The sequence below is a fragment of the Humulus lupulus genome, chromosome 6 (genome assembly GCF_963169125.1).
Source record: "Humulus lupulus chromosome 6, drHumLupu1.1, whole genome shotgun sequence".
Lineage (NCBI taxonomy): Eukaryota > Viridiplantae > Streptophyta > Magnoliopsida > Rosales > Cannabaceae > Humulus > Humulus lupulus.
In genome coordinates, this window is record NC_084798.1 from 104,374,681 (window position 1) to 104,392,191 (window position 17,511).

General features: G+C 37.5%; 2 protein-coding genes across 2 annotated transcripts; both read right to left on the reverse strand.

The window, feature by feature from the left end:
* Positions 1-8,321: 8,321 nt before the first annotated feature.
* LOC133785368 (uncharacterized) lies at positions 8,322-13,226 on the reverse strand (the record flags this gene model as incomplete). Its single annotated transcript, XM_062224615.1, has 11 exons — positions 8,322-8,676; positions 10,243-10,370; positions 10,706-10,888; positions 11,376-11,437; positions 11,569-11,659; positions 11,743-11,845; positions 12,266-12,353; positions 12,473-12,626; positions 12,735-12,786; positions 12,897-12,976; positions 13,089-13,226. Coding segments are annotated over 11 exons (1,434 nt in total), but the record flags the coding sequence as incomplete, so codon positions are not given.
* On the reverse strand, positions 13,062-13,863 carry LOC133784140 (uncharacterized). Its single transcript, XM_062223627.1, has 2 exons — positions 13,592-13,863; positions 13,062-13,494 (listed from the first exon to the last, which is right to left on the reverse strand). Exons 1-2 carry the CDS (start codon positions 13,793-13,795, stop codon positions 13,387-13,389), a joined length of 312 nt encoding a protein of 103 aa, XP_062079611.1. The 5' UTR covers positions 13,796-13,863; the 3' UTR covers positions 13,062-13,386.
* Positions 13,864-17,511: the final 3,648 nt, after the last annotated feature.

Here is a 17,511-nt window from a genome sequence, read left to right on the forward strand (position 1 = left end):
CAAAGGATCTTGCATGGTTACCTCCACAAAGGGAGATAAATTTTGTGCTTGAATAGGTGCCAGGGATAGAGCCAGTGTCTAAGGAATCTTATAGGATGGCTCTAGCTGAGCTGAAGGAACTAAAGGTCCAAGTACAGGAGTTACAAGACTTGAGTTTTATCAGGCCCAGTTTCTCGCCATAGGGCGCACCAATTCTCTTCACGAAGAAGAAATATGGTTCTTAAAGGATGTGTATTTCTTATAGAGAACTGAACAAGTTGACTATCAAAAACATGTATCCTCTACAAATGATTGATGATCTGTTTAATCAGCTACAGGGTAGAACAATATTCTCCAAGATAGATCTTTGATCTAGTTATCACCAGCTAAGGATTAGGGAGGAGGATATACCGAAGACAACTTTTTGCACCAGGTACAGACATTAAGAGTTTTTGGTGATGTCATTTGGACTGACTAATGCCCCAGCAACATTTGTGGATCTGATGAACAGGGTGTTCAAAGGCACTTAGATCAATTTTTGATTGTCTTTATCGACGATATACTGGTATACTCTCATCCAGAGACAGAACACGAGCAACATCTCTGATTGGTACTACAAAGGTTTAAAGAACACAGGTTGTATGCGAAATTCAAGAAGTGCGAGTTCTGGTTGCCACAAGTGACTTTCTTAGGTCACATAGTCAGTAAGGATGGAATTATGGTGGATTTAGTGAAGATTGAGGCAGTTAGAGATTGGACAAGGTCGAAGAATGCTTCAGAGATTAGAAGTTTCTTGGGATTCGCAGGTTAGTACAGACGCTTTGTGGAAGGGTTTTCCAAGATTGCGTCACCACTGATAGAGTTGACACACAAGAATGAGAGGTTCATATGGTTAGATAAATGTGAAGATAGATTCATGAAACTAAAAAATAATTTGATCACCGCTCCAGTTTTGAGTCTTCCTATAGATCACGACCTAGGTTGTGTCCTTATGCAGTTAGGGAAGGTGATTGTCTATGCATCACGTTAGCTGAAGGAGTATGAGCAGATGTACCCCACACACAATCTGGAACTTACAGCAGTAATTTTTGCACTGAAGGTGTGGCAACACTACTTATATGGTGAGAAGTTGGAGATATACGCATTTCACAAGAGTTTGAAATACTTTTTCACCCGGAACGATTTGAACATGAGACAGAGACGTTGGTTAGAGCTGGTGAAGGATTATGATTCTGAGATCCTATATCACCCTGGGAAATCCAATGTGGTAGCAGATGCCTTAAGCAAGAAGGGTTCGGGACAGTTGTATAGTGCCAGGCAGATATCTAGGGAGTTGGCAGACGACATGACTAGAGCAGGAATTGAGTTAGTGGTGGGCCAGTTTGCCAACATCACCCTGCAGTCTACTCTTTTAGAGAGGATTAAGGAGAAGAAATTGTATGATCAATAGTTGGGGAAGATCAGAGGGACATCCTAGTTGGAATAGCTAAGGACTACACAATGTCAGGCATGGGCTTATTGAGATACAAGGATTGGATATGCATTCCGATGGACACTAAGATCAGACGGGATATTCTGCATGAATCTCATACTACCCCTTATTCTCTACATCCAGGGACCATGAAGATGTACTAGGATATGAAAGTTTTATATTGGTGGCTTTGGATGAAGAGGGACATGACTGAGTGCGTGGCAAGGTGCTAGACCTGTCAACAGGTCAAGGCAGAGCATCAGAGACCAGTAGGGTTGTTGTAGCCCCTAGATATCCCAGAGTGGAAGTTGGATGATGTCACGATGGATTTCGTGGTAAGATTGCCTAGGACAGTGGGCCAACAACATGATTCAATCTGGGTCATCGTGGATCGGTGTACGAAATGAGCTCACTTTCTTCTAGTGAGGGCGAATTGCACGGTTGACCAGTATGCAGTTCTCTATGTGAGAGAGATAGTTCGCCTTCATGGGACTCTGAGGTCTATCGTGCCTGATAGGGACTATATCTTTACTTCCAAGTTTTGGGGAAGTTTACAGAAGGCGATGGGTACACAGCTGAAGTTCAGTACAACTTACCATCCTCAGACCAATGGTGAGTCTGAGGGGACTATCCAAATATTGGAGGTCATGCTTAGAGCATGTGTATTGGACTTTGAGGGTTCCTAGAGTAAATATTTTCCTCAAATAGAGTTTTCCTATAAAAACAGCTACCAGTCGACTATTGGAGTGGCACCTTACGAGATATTGTATGTTAGGAAGTGCATATCGCCCATTCACTAGGATGAGATGGGTGAGAGGAAATATTTGGGTCCTAAGGCAATTCAGAGGACCACTGAGGCTATTGAAAAGATTAGAGCTCAGATGCTCGCATGTCAGAGTAGACAGATGAGTTATTTAGACCCAAAGTGGAGGAACGTGGAGTTCCAAGTGGGAGACTATGTCTTCCTTAGGGTTTAACCACTGAGAGGGGTGGAGAGATTTGGGAAGAAGGGCAAGTTGTGCCCTATGTTTGTTGGAAAATTTGAGATCCTGGAGAGGATCGGTCAAGTGGCCTATATGTTGGCCTTACCCCTGCACTATCTAGTGTGCACAATGTATTTCATGTTTCCAAGCCAAGGAAGTATGTATCAGATGGGACTCATGTATTGAGTTATAAGGATTTAGAGCTGAAGGCAGATGTGTCCTATAAGGAGCAGCCAATTCATATTTTAGATAAGAAGGACAAGGTCCCGATGAATATACCTTTAGTAAAGGTATTATGGAGGACCACCAAGGTCGAGGAAATGACCTAGGAGCTAGAGGCATATATGTAGAATCCGTATCCTGAGCTGTTCAGGTAAAATTTTGAGAACGAAATTTTTGTAAGGAGGGGATAATTGTAACGTCCCAAATTACCTAATAAGGCTTAGGGCTTTGATTAGGGGGCTAGGATGGCAATTTATGGAAATATATGCTTATAGGAGATACCCCTGGGTGTAATTATGTGATTATGTGAGTTATTTGATAATATAATATATGCATGTTTAGGAGTATTAAATAAGCATGTGGGCCCGTTTCTTATTAGAAGGGTAATTTTTGTAATTTGGCACGTTATGGGAATAATTATATATATGTGCATATATATGATATACGTGAGAGACCAAATTACTATGTGGGTTTATTTGGGTTACTCAGCACGAGACAATCCTAGGGAGCAAGTTAACGGGAAAGTCACAACGGGACCCAATACCCGACTCGGGAAGAGTCAAGGGATATTTTGGGTAACTAGTATGTTACTGGGTTATCGAGAGACAGGAATAGATATTTGAGGATATACTTGGAGTCAGTGACAATAGGAGGGGATACTGGGGACTTTGACCATTTTTCCCTCGAGGACGTTTTTTGTATCCCGAACCTCGAGATTAGCTTAAGTGACTTATGCCTTAAGGAAACAAAACACACAAAAAAAAACACTCAGCTTTCTCTCTCACTCCCAACCGACTCTCTCCCCCTCTCAAACTCTTTCTCAATTTTGTAAGCGAATTCTTGAGGAAACTAAGGTGAATTATTGTCCTAAACTTGGGGGATTGGATTGTTGCAGCTAGGGGAAATTAACTTCTAGTTGAGGTAAGCATTAGACCTTGTTCTCCATTGAATTTTTGTTTAGTTTGGTTGTTCTTGTGGTTTTTTTGAGCTTTGTTGCTCAAGTGTTGAATTGTGAGTTTTGATAGGTTTTTAATCAAAGTTTAAGTTGTGTTTTGATGCTTGTAATGTGTTGAATCTATTCTACGGATTGAATTATAGTTCTTAGAATTATTTGGGATGATTTTAGTAGGTTTTGGCTGGAGAAAAACAAAGGAATTCTGGGTTTGTAGGGTCAGGTCGAGGCCCTGTTCTTGGGGCAATCCGACCCAATTGAACCTAGGGCCAAGTGAGGGGCTTCAGCTTTGGAGGCATGCAGCAACCCTCTAGGATAGGTCACGACCCGTGTCCTGGTTCTAGGTTGGAGGGGTCCTCTATCCTGGGAGGCACGCGAAGGCCCTTAGGGGCAGGTCGCGGCCCACCTGGGCTGTTTTGGCAACCTTAGGTCTTGAGTAATGGGAACTCAAACCTAAAGGCTCGAGATTGATTCTACTACCTAGTATAGTGGAATTTGACGTTCCGGACTCTAGGATTTGGTCTGGAAGCCTTTATTTGCTCGTTGTTGATGAGATCCTATATTATGGTTGTGACTAGATTGCCGTTAGCAGCTCAGAACTGGGATAGTGCTCGAGGGTCGTTCTTATTATTATGCTATACTCGGACCTGAGTTAAGAAAACTGGACCCAATATGTGATATATGTGTTTAGGGCACGTTCCCCTGAGAATGAATGGGATTGAGTTATGTTTGTGCTTGATCATTAAAGATACATGAATATTTTGTTTCTTGCTAAGTGTTATATGATTCTTCGCATGGTTTGTGTAGCTAGGGCTCAGCTCCGTTAAGGAACATGGTTATTACTATGTTTGCTTTTAAGTGATGGTAATATATGATTAATATGTATGCATACTTGTATTGTCTGAAGTATGGTTATATGTATCTGTATCTGTATCTGAATACCTGGCTCAGGGCTTGACTTATTAGTCAAGGGCGGCAATAGCGCGCTGCGCCTTGGTCGAAAGGCTTAGACCCAATCAGCAATGTACTATTACATTGGCCGACCTTATGGTCATTGAAAAATTAAGGCGCTAGGTGCTGGGCTAGCTCTATGGCTAGTTAGTCAGTGCTAAGGGCAAAGGCCCCAGGTGACTCTGTGTTAACTTAGCTAGGGGATAGGGCCTAGGGTTGACTCTATGGTTAGTTATTCAGGGCAGTGGGCCCTAAAATGATCGAATGATCATTTATTTGTAATTGATTGCATGCATGAGTAGGTTATTACTGCTGGGCATGCTATATATATATGTATCTGGATTCTGTATTTATTGTTCATCCATATCTTTAAGTTTTCTTGCTGAGCCTTGGCTTACGGGTGCTATGTGGTGCAGGTAAGGGGAATGGAAATCTTGACCATCCATGAGTTGGAGGGCATCGGTGGCGGTGTGTACATATGCGGCTACTCATCCACCACAGCCGAGGGTATCTCAAAGGAACTAGGGTTGTATCCCTTATTTTACCGCTTAGGTCGGCCGATTGTAACTTTTGATGCAGATACATCATTTTAGACAATTTTTTGTAATATTTTGGGATCCCATGTATGTATGAATCTTTTGAATGAAAGTCAACAGTTCCTTTTACCAAAATTTGTAACCCTAACCCTTGATGTTACCCTTAGTTACACGTTTATAACCAAATTACTTGATTAGCAAGTCTGACACTATTTAAAGTACATAGTGTAACAGTCCTGGATTAGGAGGATGTTACATTTTCCAAACAATGTAATTTCGAAACAATATACGAATCATGCCGAGTAGAGGGATGCCATATCTTTACAATGGCCTCGGCACTATGGAGGATATCGCATCCGCATTATGGCCCCGCCACTCGGCATACCTCACACATGTATTGCTGTTAAAGGTTTTCCGACCGAGAAATAAGTACAATCAAGTATATCAGCATAAATTCAAATACAACAAAAACTAAACTATAATCAGTTTCTTGACAAGTCATTCCCATGCCCTATAATTGGGGCACACGCCCTACACTTGGCACAAGAGACAATTTTCTTACCTTATGTCCTCTACGATAGAGTACGGCACCAACGAGCATGATCATTTCCTTCTTGAGCCCTAGGGTACCCCTAGTCACAACATAATAATGGATAACCATGAAGAACTAAACTAATTAAAAGTTATAAGATTGAGTCCTAGCCTCTGAAAGCATGAATTCTACTATATCGAGGGGTAGAATCCTTCCCAAGCCATTAGGTTTGAGTTCCCCTACTCAAGAACCCCTTTTGGCTAACATTCCCAACTAGCACCGCGGCGCGCCTCAAGTCAGAGAGTCCCCGCCCAATCTATCTACCTGGACACGCGTCGCGATGCAAAGGCAAAGCCAGAGAATCGCTCTAGGCTTTGAGTTCATGTAGGCTGCGGCGCTCCAAGAACAGCACTGCAGTGCAACCCTGCGAACCTAGAAAACCTGCGATATCAGAAATCCAAATCCTCCCAAATCCCTCGGAAACTCGATTTCTAACCCAATTCGACCACAACATCACACCAGCAATAAAGAAAAAACACCATAAACAATTATCAAAATCCTCTACACGCCACCAAACTCATAATTCTAATATGTCTTCAAGAACACCAAAAACAAAAAAAAATTAAAGCTTTAGGATTTAGACTTACTTCCTAGAATTCGAATTCTCAACTAGATTTCCAAGGTTAGCGGTCCCTAATTCTTCAAGAACTAGCTTAAATTCCACTAAGGTTGCCTATAGGATCAACATCAATAAAGTTCACTTCTTAGAGCTAAGTGGAGAGAAGAGAGAGCAAAAGGGAAAGAACGTGAGAGTGAGGTTTTTCCTCAGACTTTAGTTAAGTCTGAGTTATCCATTGGCAAAAGACCATAATGCCCCTACCTTAAAAATCCATCCTTAAGGTCCCCAAGGGCAATAAGGTCATTTGACACCAATTTCCTGCTAAACCTCAAATTCCACTTAAAATTCTTAATTTGTCCCATTAATCTTCCAAACACTAATATTTTCCCTCAATTATAACTCATACTCCAATACCCTTTGTAATTCACCAAATTACTAAAATACCCCTAAGATCACCCCAAGCAGGGTATTAATCTGCGATGTGACTTTCCCACCAAATTGCTCTCTAGGATCGCCTCACGCCACGTATCTCAAATATATCCAAATAATAATTTGGTCTCACTCACAAAACACACATAATTACAGATATACCCTCAGTTGGTCTAAATTACAAAAATTCCCTTTTATACGGAAATGGGCCTATAGGCTCATTTAATACACTTAAACATGCATAAACAGTCATATCATAATATAACTCATAAAATTCACATATATAATTACCATCAAATCATACTAACATATAAACATCCAATTATGCCCTACTGGCACAGTAATCAAGGCAGTAGGCCTTATGAACAAATTTTGGACGTTACAACTATCCCTACCTTATACAAATTTCATCCTCGAAATTTACCTGAACAACTTGGGATACTGATCCTGCATGTCTGACTATAATTCCCAGGTCGCCTTCTCAACCTTGCAGTTCCTCCATAACACTTTAATCAAAGGTATAGTCTTGTTCCTAAAGAATTTATCCTTTGTATCTAAGATCTGTACTAGACGCTCCTTATAGGACAAGTCTATATGTGGCTTCGGATCCTTATAACTCAATACATTAGTTGCACCTGATACATACCTCCAGAGCATCGATATATAAAACACATTGTGAACTCCTGACAATGCCAGAGATAAAGCCAACCTGTAGGCTACCTAACAAATCCTCTTTAGGATCTCAAAAGGTCCTACACATGTAGGGCTCTGCTTGCCCTTCTTCCCAAACCTTTTGACCCCTTGTAGTGGTGAAACTCAATTGAAGACATAGTCTCCCACTTGGAACTCCACGTCTCTGTGGTTCGGATCTGAATAACTTTTCTGTCTACTTTGTTACAGGAGTATTCGAGTTCTAATCTTTTCTATGGCCTCATTGGCCCTCTGAACTGCTTTAGGACCCAAGTATTTCTTCTCTCCCATCTCATCCTAGTGAATGGGAGATCTACACCTCCTACCATACAACATCTCATAAGGGGCCACTCAAATGGTCGACTGATAGCTGTTATTGTAGGAAAATTCTATCAAAGGAAAATACTTACTCCAGGAACCTTCAAAATTCAGAACGCATGCCCGAAGCATGTCTTCCAACACCTGAATCTTCCTCTCTGGCTGACCATCTGTCTGAGGATGGTAAGCTGTATTGAATTTCAATTGGATCCCCATAACCTTCTCCAAAATTCCCCAAAAATTGAAAGTAAAGATGGGGTCTTATCTAATACAATATACCTAGGAGCCCCATCAAGGTATACTATTTCCTTGACATAAAGATCATCATACTGATCCACTGTATAGTTCATCCTAACTGCCAAAAAGTTGGCAGATTTGGTATATCGATCGACAATCACCCATACTGAATCATGCTTCCCCACGGTTCAAGTAATCCAACCACTAAGTCCTTAGTGACATCCTCCAATTTCCATTCAGGAATACCCAAAGGTTTTAGTAACCCTGCTAGTCTCTGGTGTTCAGCCTTGACTTGCTGTCACGTCAGACATTTAGCCACATATTCAGTCAGATCTTTCTTTCATCCTAGACCACCAATATAAGGTTTTTCAGATCCTGGTACATCTTTGTTGTGCCTGGATGCTATGAATACGGTGTCATCTGAGATTCATCTAGAATCTCTCGTCTGATAGAAGATTCTATCGAAAGACAAATCCGCTCCTTGTACCTCAGGAAACCCATCGATGAAATAGTATAGTCCTTAGCTAGTCTAGCTAGGACATCCCCTCTGTGCTTCATCAACTGAGGATCAATCAGCTGACTTGCCTTTCTCCTCTCCAAAAGAATATATTTTAAGGTGACGTTGGCTAACTGATCCACCGCAAGTTCTATCCTTGCACTAGTCATCTCTTCTGCCAACTCTTTCCATATATGCTTCAAACTGAATGAATGTCCCGGACCTCTCTGGCTCAAGGCATCTGGCACCACGTTGCTTTTCCTGCATGGTAAAGAATGTCACAATCATAATCTTTCACCAACTACAGCCAATGCCTCTGTCTCACGTTTATATCCTTTTGGGCAAATAAATACTTTAAGCTCTCTTTGTCAGTGTATATCCCACACCTCTCCCCATAAAGGTAGTGCTGCCATAATTTCAATGCAAAGACCACTACTGCTAACTCTGAATCATGAGTAAGGTACCGAAGTTTATATTCTTTCAACTACCGTGATTCCTAAGAGATCACATTCCCTGCCTATATAAGAACACAGCCTAACCCCTGCCTCGAAGCATCACTGTAAACCACAAACTTCTCTTGACATGTCAGAAGACTCAGTATTGGACCTATAATCAATCATCGCTTCATCTATCTGACCAAACAAAATTCTGATTCTTGCATGTCAAATCTATCAGTGGCATAGCAATCCTTGACAACTGTTCTACAAAGCGTCGGTAGTATCCCGCCAATCTAAGGAAAATTCTGATCTCTGAGGCATTCCTTGGCCTTGGCCAATCTCTCACTGCATCAATCTTAGCCGAATCAACCTTAATTCAATCCTTACTAACAATGTGACAGAGGAAGGTCATCTGAGGTAAATAGAATTTACACTTCTTGAACTTGGCATACAATTTGTGCTCCCTCAACCTCTGAAGTACCAATAAGAGATGTTGCTCATGTTCAACCTCTTTCTGAGTGTTGACTAGGATGTCATTGATGAATACACACTGCAAGAAAAAATGCTTTTAATAACACCGAAAATGTGTTATCAAAACATACCATAACACTTTTTGATGTGTTAAGACTGACTATGTTATCGTAGGTCAGGGTACTTTACATAACACTTTATCATTGTTATACAGATGTGTTATTATACTGTCAACGATAACACACTTTCTGTGTTATTTTAATATATAGACAAGTGTTTAATTATGTTATTTATAGTCGATTATATAACACATTTCAATACTTATAAATTTGTGTTATACTACACTTTAGTATAACACTTTTTTTGTGTTATACTACACTTTAGTATAACACATTATTTGTGTTATATAATGAAGTTTGCATAACACAATTCTTTGCATAAAAAGTGTTATTGTAATAGATATTACAACACAATTTTCGTATTATTGTTATATTTAGATATGTTTAATTTTTTTATATAATTAAAATTAGCTCTAATATATACTAGCATCATCAAATGAACTTGATTTTCAAATAACAAAAAGTAAAAACATTCAACATTGTATTAACAATCCACAAATTAGTTTAAAAATCCTACCTAAATTAATAAACCTAAACTTCTGTCAATTCTTGATAATTAATATTACAAGGGATGTTAAACAGATTAACACTTTGCAGAGAAAGAAAAAAGAATGATAATGAATTGTCTTTTCTTAGTTACTTTATACTTAATGATATCAGGTCAATGTTAACCAACCATTGCAGAAGCATGTCGCAGAATCAATGGAAAATGCTTCTCTAGTGCCTCGCACCATAGCAGAGTTCATGACTTGCCAGCATTATATTCATCTCTACTACCTTCTGAGAACTCTTGTTCTTACAATGGAGACGACGAAAATTTCTTCATCCTTATGTTATCAGAAGTAAATGGGGTTTCCAGTAATTTATCATCTAAAAGATCCTCAGTTCCTTTAAACCTCGATATTGCACGAAGACATTCATCCAAAACCTGTAATTTTCACATATAAAATCAACATTATTATAAATTACACGGATAAAGTGCAAGTATAAAACCATTAGATTATCTCTATGGTTAGAATAAGAAACATATTTTATGTAGTACTGTATAGCGTAGTGTTCTTTACACTTCTAGGACTTGTTAAACATTGTCATCTGTGGCACATAATAGGTGGCAAACTATAAATCTTGCCATCAGGAGGATACCGCAAAAAATATGTTTTACCTCACCACACATTTGAATGTAGTAAAAAAGACGAATTGGGATAAACAATAAAATAATTCCTCCACGGGAATATTAAGCCAAAATGTGGAATGAAAGCATACCTTTATAGCTGCTATAATAATCTTTTCGCCAAAAGGTCCCATTGTATTGCCAACATGCGCCTTCCACGGTCTTGTATTAGCTTTAGGTGTTGCAACCCTCAAAAATCCAGAAACCATGGTGGAAACTTGTTCCCAACAGGAAAACATTATGACTGGATAATTGTGTGAAACAGCTCTGAGAGTCTGTAACCAATAAATTTTTTAAGCCTTCCTTAGTACATAAAAAGTTAGTCTAATAAACAAAAGCTTGAGCAGATACTACTCATATCTTTTATTCGCTTCTATTTTATCTTTCATAAAATGTATAACTAGATCCAATTACAATGACAGATAGCCACTTTCTCAATTACAGCTAACTAACGAAAACACATACCCTAATACATACTCATGCCCTCACTTTACACGAGATAAATAGCTACAATTCTAACAGGAAAATGTATTCAGAATTATATAATATCTATAGCAAAAAATAACTACTTCCACCATTGAAAACATGATACATCCACACAGGCATACAAATAGTAAATCCAAGAAGCCAAATACAGATTACTTCAAGCAATGCCTAGATTCTTGACAAGAGAATAATTTCTGACAACCATAAAGCATGGTATTTCAAAACTAACTAATAGGTTACTTAGAGAGCCTCTAAGCATACTATGTGATTGTTTACTTTTTCCAAATAATGAAACAAAGTAAGAAGAACACCTGGCTTCTTTTCAACCTCAATATAACCTGTAAGAAAGCCAACAATGAATTTATAATATTAAATGAAAGAAGGAGTTTTGTGTAAAATTCTTGAGCATACTTCTGACAATATGAAATATCAACACTTAACCATCCTCATGGCATGAAATAATACTCACCTTCATTCATCTCTTTAAGAAGCACTTCTTTAACTTGTGTTGAGGATGGTGAGATAGTGAAAGCTGCTGTCAAACAACTAAAAGAAGCAGTCTGTTGAAAAGAAAAGTATCACTGAGGCGTGCAATGAAGTGAATAAAATTATGTAATTGTTATAATCAGAGAGCGAACCATACCAGTAGACATGTCTGGTCATTTCTGAAAGGGAAACTGACTTCAATCCTTTTTTCTATAGATGTTATAACTGTTGGCAACAGTTCAGCAGTCATTCTTGAATATCTGTAACAAAAAATAGCAATAAGTAAAGATAGGATTTAGTGAAAAGATAAAAAAGCAAGATAAAGCAGGAAGTCACTTTGAGCAAGAGCATCCTGAACCTGCAGGTACAACAACATTCTAAATACTATTCCCTGGTGTCTAATATAGCTAGCAAATAGAGTGGAAATTTAATTAAACTTAAGTTGATCGAGTTGTGAAATTCCCAATTTTTATAATATTAGAATTCATGTCCTAAATGACGGTAATAGTAGCCAGGTACCCAGGCAACAGGAGATGTTTTATTTACAAATTGACTGGCATCAAGCTTAAGCAGCTCAATAAGCAATGCATAATAGTAAACCTGTCATTGGACTTGGAGGTTAAAAGATAGAAATAAGACATGTATTTAAACAAATAATGTGAATAGGAAATGAATTATACGGTGTGGATGATATCAAAAGCATGAGAATTTTGAACAAGGACACCAGCAATCTACCATGGTTTTCCCGCTGAATCAAGTAAAGAATACTTACACCAGAAATATGTGGAAATCGTAACTTAAGACTTGAGAATCTAAAGATGATGTTTATTGGACCAATTAAAAAACTGAGGAAAAAGGTGTACGACCAAGAGCTCTTTCTTTCAAACCTGTATGCAACTGCATCAAGATATACCCCAAGGAAATTGAAAGTGCTGTGAAAGATACAGATTTTGAAGGTTCCTTGTATTCTGCTACCTGCAAAAAAACTGAAGAAGATCCATCCAACATGACTGCCAAAGTTGAGGCACATGCAATCCTTGCCTAGGTATCATGGATTCAAGAGTCAGCAAGGAACACTAAAAAATAAAATCATAATATTTTAGGTGCTTAACTTAAACAAACTTCCCAGAAAAGAGCAGTAATATATACCTTCAAATAAGGGTCAAATAGCAAGCATGTCATCAGAGTTGCTTCAAACTTCCTGATTATCAGAAAGTTGAATAAAACAAAACAATAATACAAGAAAATTAAGCATTTTGACAATAATATATATATATATATAATGATAGTTTGGGAGAATTAATTCTTCACCTTGGTTGTAATACATCACAGGTTGGCAAGAGCAATGTCCATTGAGTAACAAATGATTTAGAATCAGCTTGACAAAGATCCTACCCATCAAATTTCAAAGACAGATTCCATGAGCTTTCAAAGGTTCATTATAAAGCAAACAAACAAAAAATAATAGAGAGGGGTTGGGATAAGAACCTAAAAATAAATTACCTTGATGCAATCCAATGCCGCTATTCTAACCCTTAATTTCAGAGCACTGTCTATATCTTTAACTGATACATAACAGCTTCTACATAACAAACGTTGACTGATGCTAAAATAGATATCCCTACATATTGTGGATTGATATCAAGTCTGCAACACACTCGTACACAGGTATAGGTACACTTACATGGTCAGAAAGGGAACCCTTAGGATCCATAAGAACCAAATGCAGGCAATGCAAAAGAGCCGCAAAATACCTGCAAAGACAAGGGCAGTCTATTGATTAGGATAAAAGCTCTCTCTCTTATATTTTACAGTTTTCGCTGATGTAAATTTGGTGGAACCTAGACATGACGCTATCGTCCAAAAGCACAGTCTTAGATGCCAAAACATCCATCATTTTCCTAAACACCTGGTTTGGTCATGAGAAACTAGCCTAAGCAACAGAGTGTATAGTTGTATATAATATGTAGTATAAGTAAAAAAAGCATAAATATTGGTATGTGTACCTCAATAGTTGATATCCATATATGAGCAGAAAAGGATGATCCCAGTCTGGAGATGGCTTCCTCAAGCATGGTGAAGGCAATGGTTTGAACTTCCCACAAGGAGGTCCCAGACTGGTTGATCCTCTTAGCTGTCAACTCTGAATGAGAGACTGCAACTATGCTAACCAAGAATTTCACCCATTGAATATCATCTGAAGATGACATTTTTCTGCGGTATCCTTTCAAGAGACACCTTATAATTGGCAACCATACGAACAGAGGAAATGATCTACATAGATTTTTTTATGAAATTTCAAGACTGATTTGCATGTGACATTGCTACAACTATCACTAAATACAACAATTGACACATACTTTAGTACCTATTTTTATTCATAATATACAAATTTGCATATCAACCATAACCAAATTACTTCTTTTACTAACTACAATCAAACCAATTTGTGTATTCCAAAAAAAAAAATACAGATTGTTCTATATTTCCATATTCATGCATAGTGTGAGATCACATAGCCAAAGAATCTAAAAGTAAATAAATAAAAACATGCCAGCATACAGCTACATACTCAAATGATGTTAACAACCTGCAATAGTCTTATCTCCAACAAGGCCAATTCGAACTCCAGCAATAGTCTTTGCATTTGGCACTTTTGATAAAGCACTGTGGAATTTATATAATCAGGCTAAAAAAATATGCTAGTCTATCAAATTCTAAATGTGATATCGAAGTGGCAGTACATGATAGTTTAAAAATTAAAAAAAAAAGTTGAAAAAAAAAATTACATTGTTATTCCTACAGCTATGATTGCCAAAGCATCTGGAGAGTGCAAACCATCATAACTCAGAACCTGCATGCATAGGAAGATCATGAAATTTCTCGGAAGTACGAAGCATAAATGTAGAAAGACAGCTCTAACGTACTGACCTGTTCAGAAAATAAAAGTGTTACTCAATTATCAACACATAAAAAGCATAGAACAGCAGGATGTAGCCAGCCATGAGGCTTTTCTTAGAGATTTAATACCTAGTTTGTTTGTGTAATTTGTTCCCTTTTTTCTTTCTTTGTATTAAACTAATTACTTGTAATAATACATGATGTGTGCCTATATTTGTTGCAATGACTAAAAGTAAATGCTAACACACCAAAAAAGTATCTGAGTTTCATGGTAGAAGCCTTTCAGCATTGTTGGATGCAAAGGCCTATCAATCAATCTACAGATCAGAACCTGCATGCAACAGCAAAAAAGAAAATAAAAACTGTTGTACAAATAATCATAGGACAAGTAAGTAAAGTAAAGGTTATACTATGACTTGCCTGCTAGATTGTCAAGTAAAAAGCTCATTAGGTTCTGGTGGTTCTGGTAACTAGTGAGCTAGGAATCCATAATCAACCTTCTTTTTATTTTCACTAATAAGAAGATATTTGTATTAATCAAGAAAGAGAATACACAGCAACAACATAGCTGTTCTCAACCTTAAATCCAATCTAAACAAAAATTTACCCAATAAAATAATTATAAATGCACTACAGACTCCCCACCCTCTCTTCTATTCCTCTTACACGTAAGACTTGCCATTTGAAAAACTATTGAAGTTTCTGAAAGGGTCTTTTTAAAAAAAAAAAAAGTTTCTGAACGGGTCTAATTAAGGATAAGCTCCTTTAAGCCCATCTGCTAAACCATACAGACTGAAAAGGAACAAGAATAAAAGGAACTGGAGTATAAATGAATTCAAAAATGTCATTTCAGGAATTAGAGCAGAATAATATAATATTTAGCCTACTTCGGAGTAACTGGTTTCATCTTTTGTCAACCTAAGCTTGTAGCATGTTTCATTATCTGTTGAAAAATCCTAACCTCGAATTTCCAGACAGTGCATAAAATGACAAAAGGAAAAAAAAGAAGAAGTGAAAATAGTCTGATTAGCTAGAAAGCTAAATCTACCAACTGATTTCTTTTTAATCTAACTAGCCCTCTAGCATCCAGGAGATAAAAAATATAGTACACCATAAATATGATGTCAATTTTATTTTTTGTTGCATGATGATGAATCAAAGACTAGTATTGACTAGAAGAGAGGACAAGCACACTCCACCAATGCAATAAAGATATCCATTCTCTTAACAAATCAGAGAAGGAAAGCAGCCAAAGGCCTACCCAATGAAACTTGTAGGAAAATGATTTGCACATTAATTGAAAGGTCAAATCAAATTCAACACCTACTCTCCCAGTTCACGCAATTAGAGGAGAGGATGATCGGAAACATATTAAGTTCAGTCTATTTAAGCTGACTACAAAATTACACTACTGGACAAAACATACTTGTTCTCAGGTTCAGATATCAGATAAAAAATATGTATTCTTTGCTTTTCCATGCTAAGGCAAACTGCAACCCCTCACATCTGAAAAGTTCTTATATTTCTTTACACCCCTCAAAGTTACATGAACACATTGACATTCATGCTTGCACAATTGGGATACTAATTGTCATAACAAACCACAATTTTAAGAAAGCATTGTTAATAGCAAGCAAAATGTTTCGTAGAAGAACCAAATATAAATGCCTACAAACTATAATTATGAAGTCAAATGATTAAGACCAAGTTATTTCTAGGCACAGGACAATAAACTAATGGTCAGATACTTTTTTTTAAAAACAAAATCTTAGCCTTTATTAATGATGTTGAAATAGTAAGGTTGTCACATAGAGAAATATAAATAAATTTCAATGAAATACGTACTTGAGCTTTGCCATTGTGTTATCCACCAAAGAATTATTGAATAAAAAGCCAACAATAGAGCAGTTCCAGCCATTATTACGGCCACATAACATATTTAATTGTGGTCCTTGCAAGATGTTCGGCCATTTTCTGGCAAAGATCCAACTGAAACACATGCACACGTATGACGAAAGAAAAGAGGACAAACATATTATTGTAACACAACTCTTAAAGAACACAAAGAAGGTTTTACAAGTCTTATTCTTTTGATCTACATAAATAGAAAGTACATAACCAACATATATCATATCATCATATCTAACCATATTACTTAGTTAAGAAAAGAAAAAACAACTTTCTTCAATTAAGGTGTCTGTCAATTTAGTATATATCATTGTTAACACTTGACCAGGAAGAAATTTGAGCCAAAGAACCTTTCTAATTTAATGCATTTAAGCTAAACAGAGTTTTCATGGTATTACTGCCCATCAACTAAAGGGAATACATTTAATGCATCTCTAGACAAGACAGGTTCTGTTATCTGGGCTTCTAAACATCATCATGGAAAATCAAAAGGTTTCAATCACATAATTCAAAAGAAGAATCTTTAAGATGCAAAAAGAGTAACGATGGTGATAGAGGGTCATCAAGTTGCTTGCTAGTTCTAAATCAAAAACACTAATGCAAAATAAATCATAATGTCAATGTCCACCAACTCCAACCTTGCACTAACATAATCAAATCAAACCAAATCCAATGAACTCTTTGGCCTACGAACATAAAGTAATTACAAAAGAAGAAGCTTTAAGAAGAAAAGAGAATAAATATGGTTATACAGGGTCATCAACTTGCTTGTTTTGCTAGTTCTGAATTAAAAAAACTACTGCAAAATAAATCATAATCAAATCCAATCCAATCCATTCAACACTTTGGTCTAAGCAAAAATAGTAACTACTACAAATTAGCTTGCAACACTAAAAAACAAAGTGAAGTCAGCTACTTGTAAATCCTCCATGGTCTCCAATTCACTGCCCATAATATAGAAAATGAAGCCGAACCCAGAAAAGAGAAAATGGTCCCCGAAATCACACACGCCAAAAGCAGGCAATTCTCATCACCTTCCATAGCCCAGCTCTCTCCCCTGCTCCATAATATAGAAAATGAAGCCGAACCCAAAAAAGAGAAAATGGTCCCCAAAATC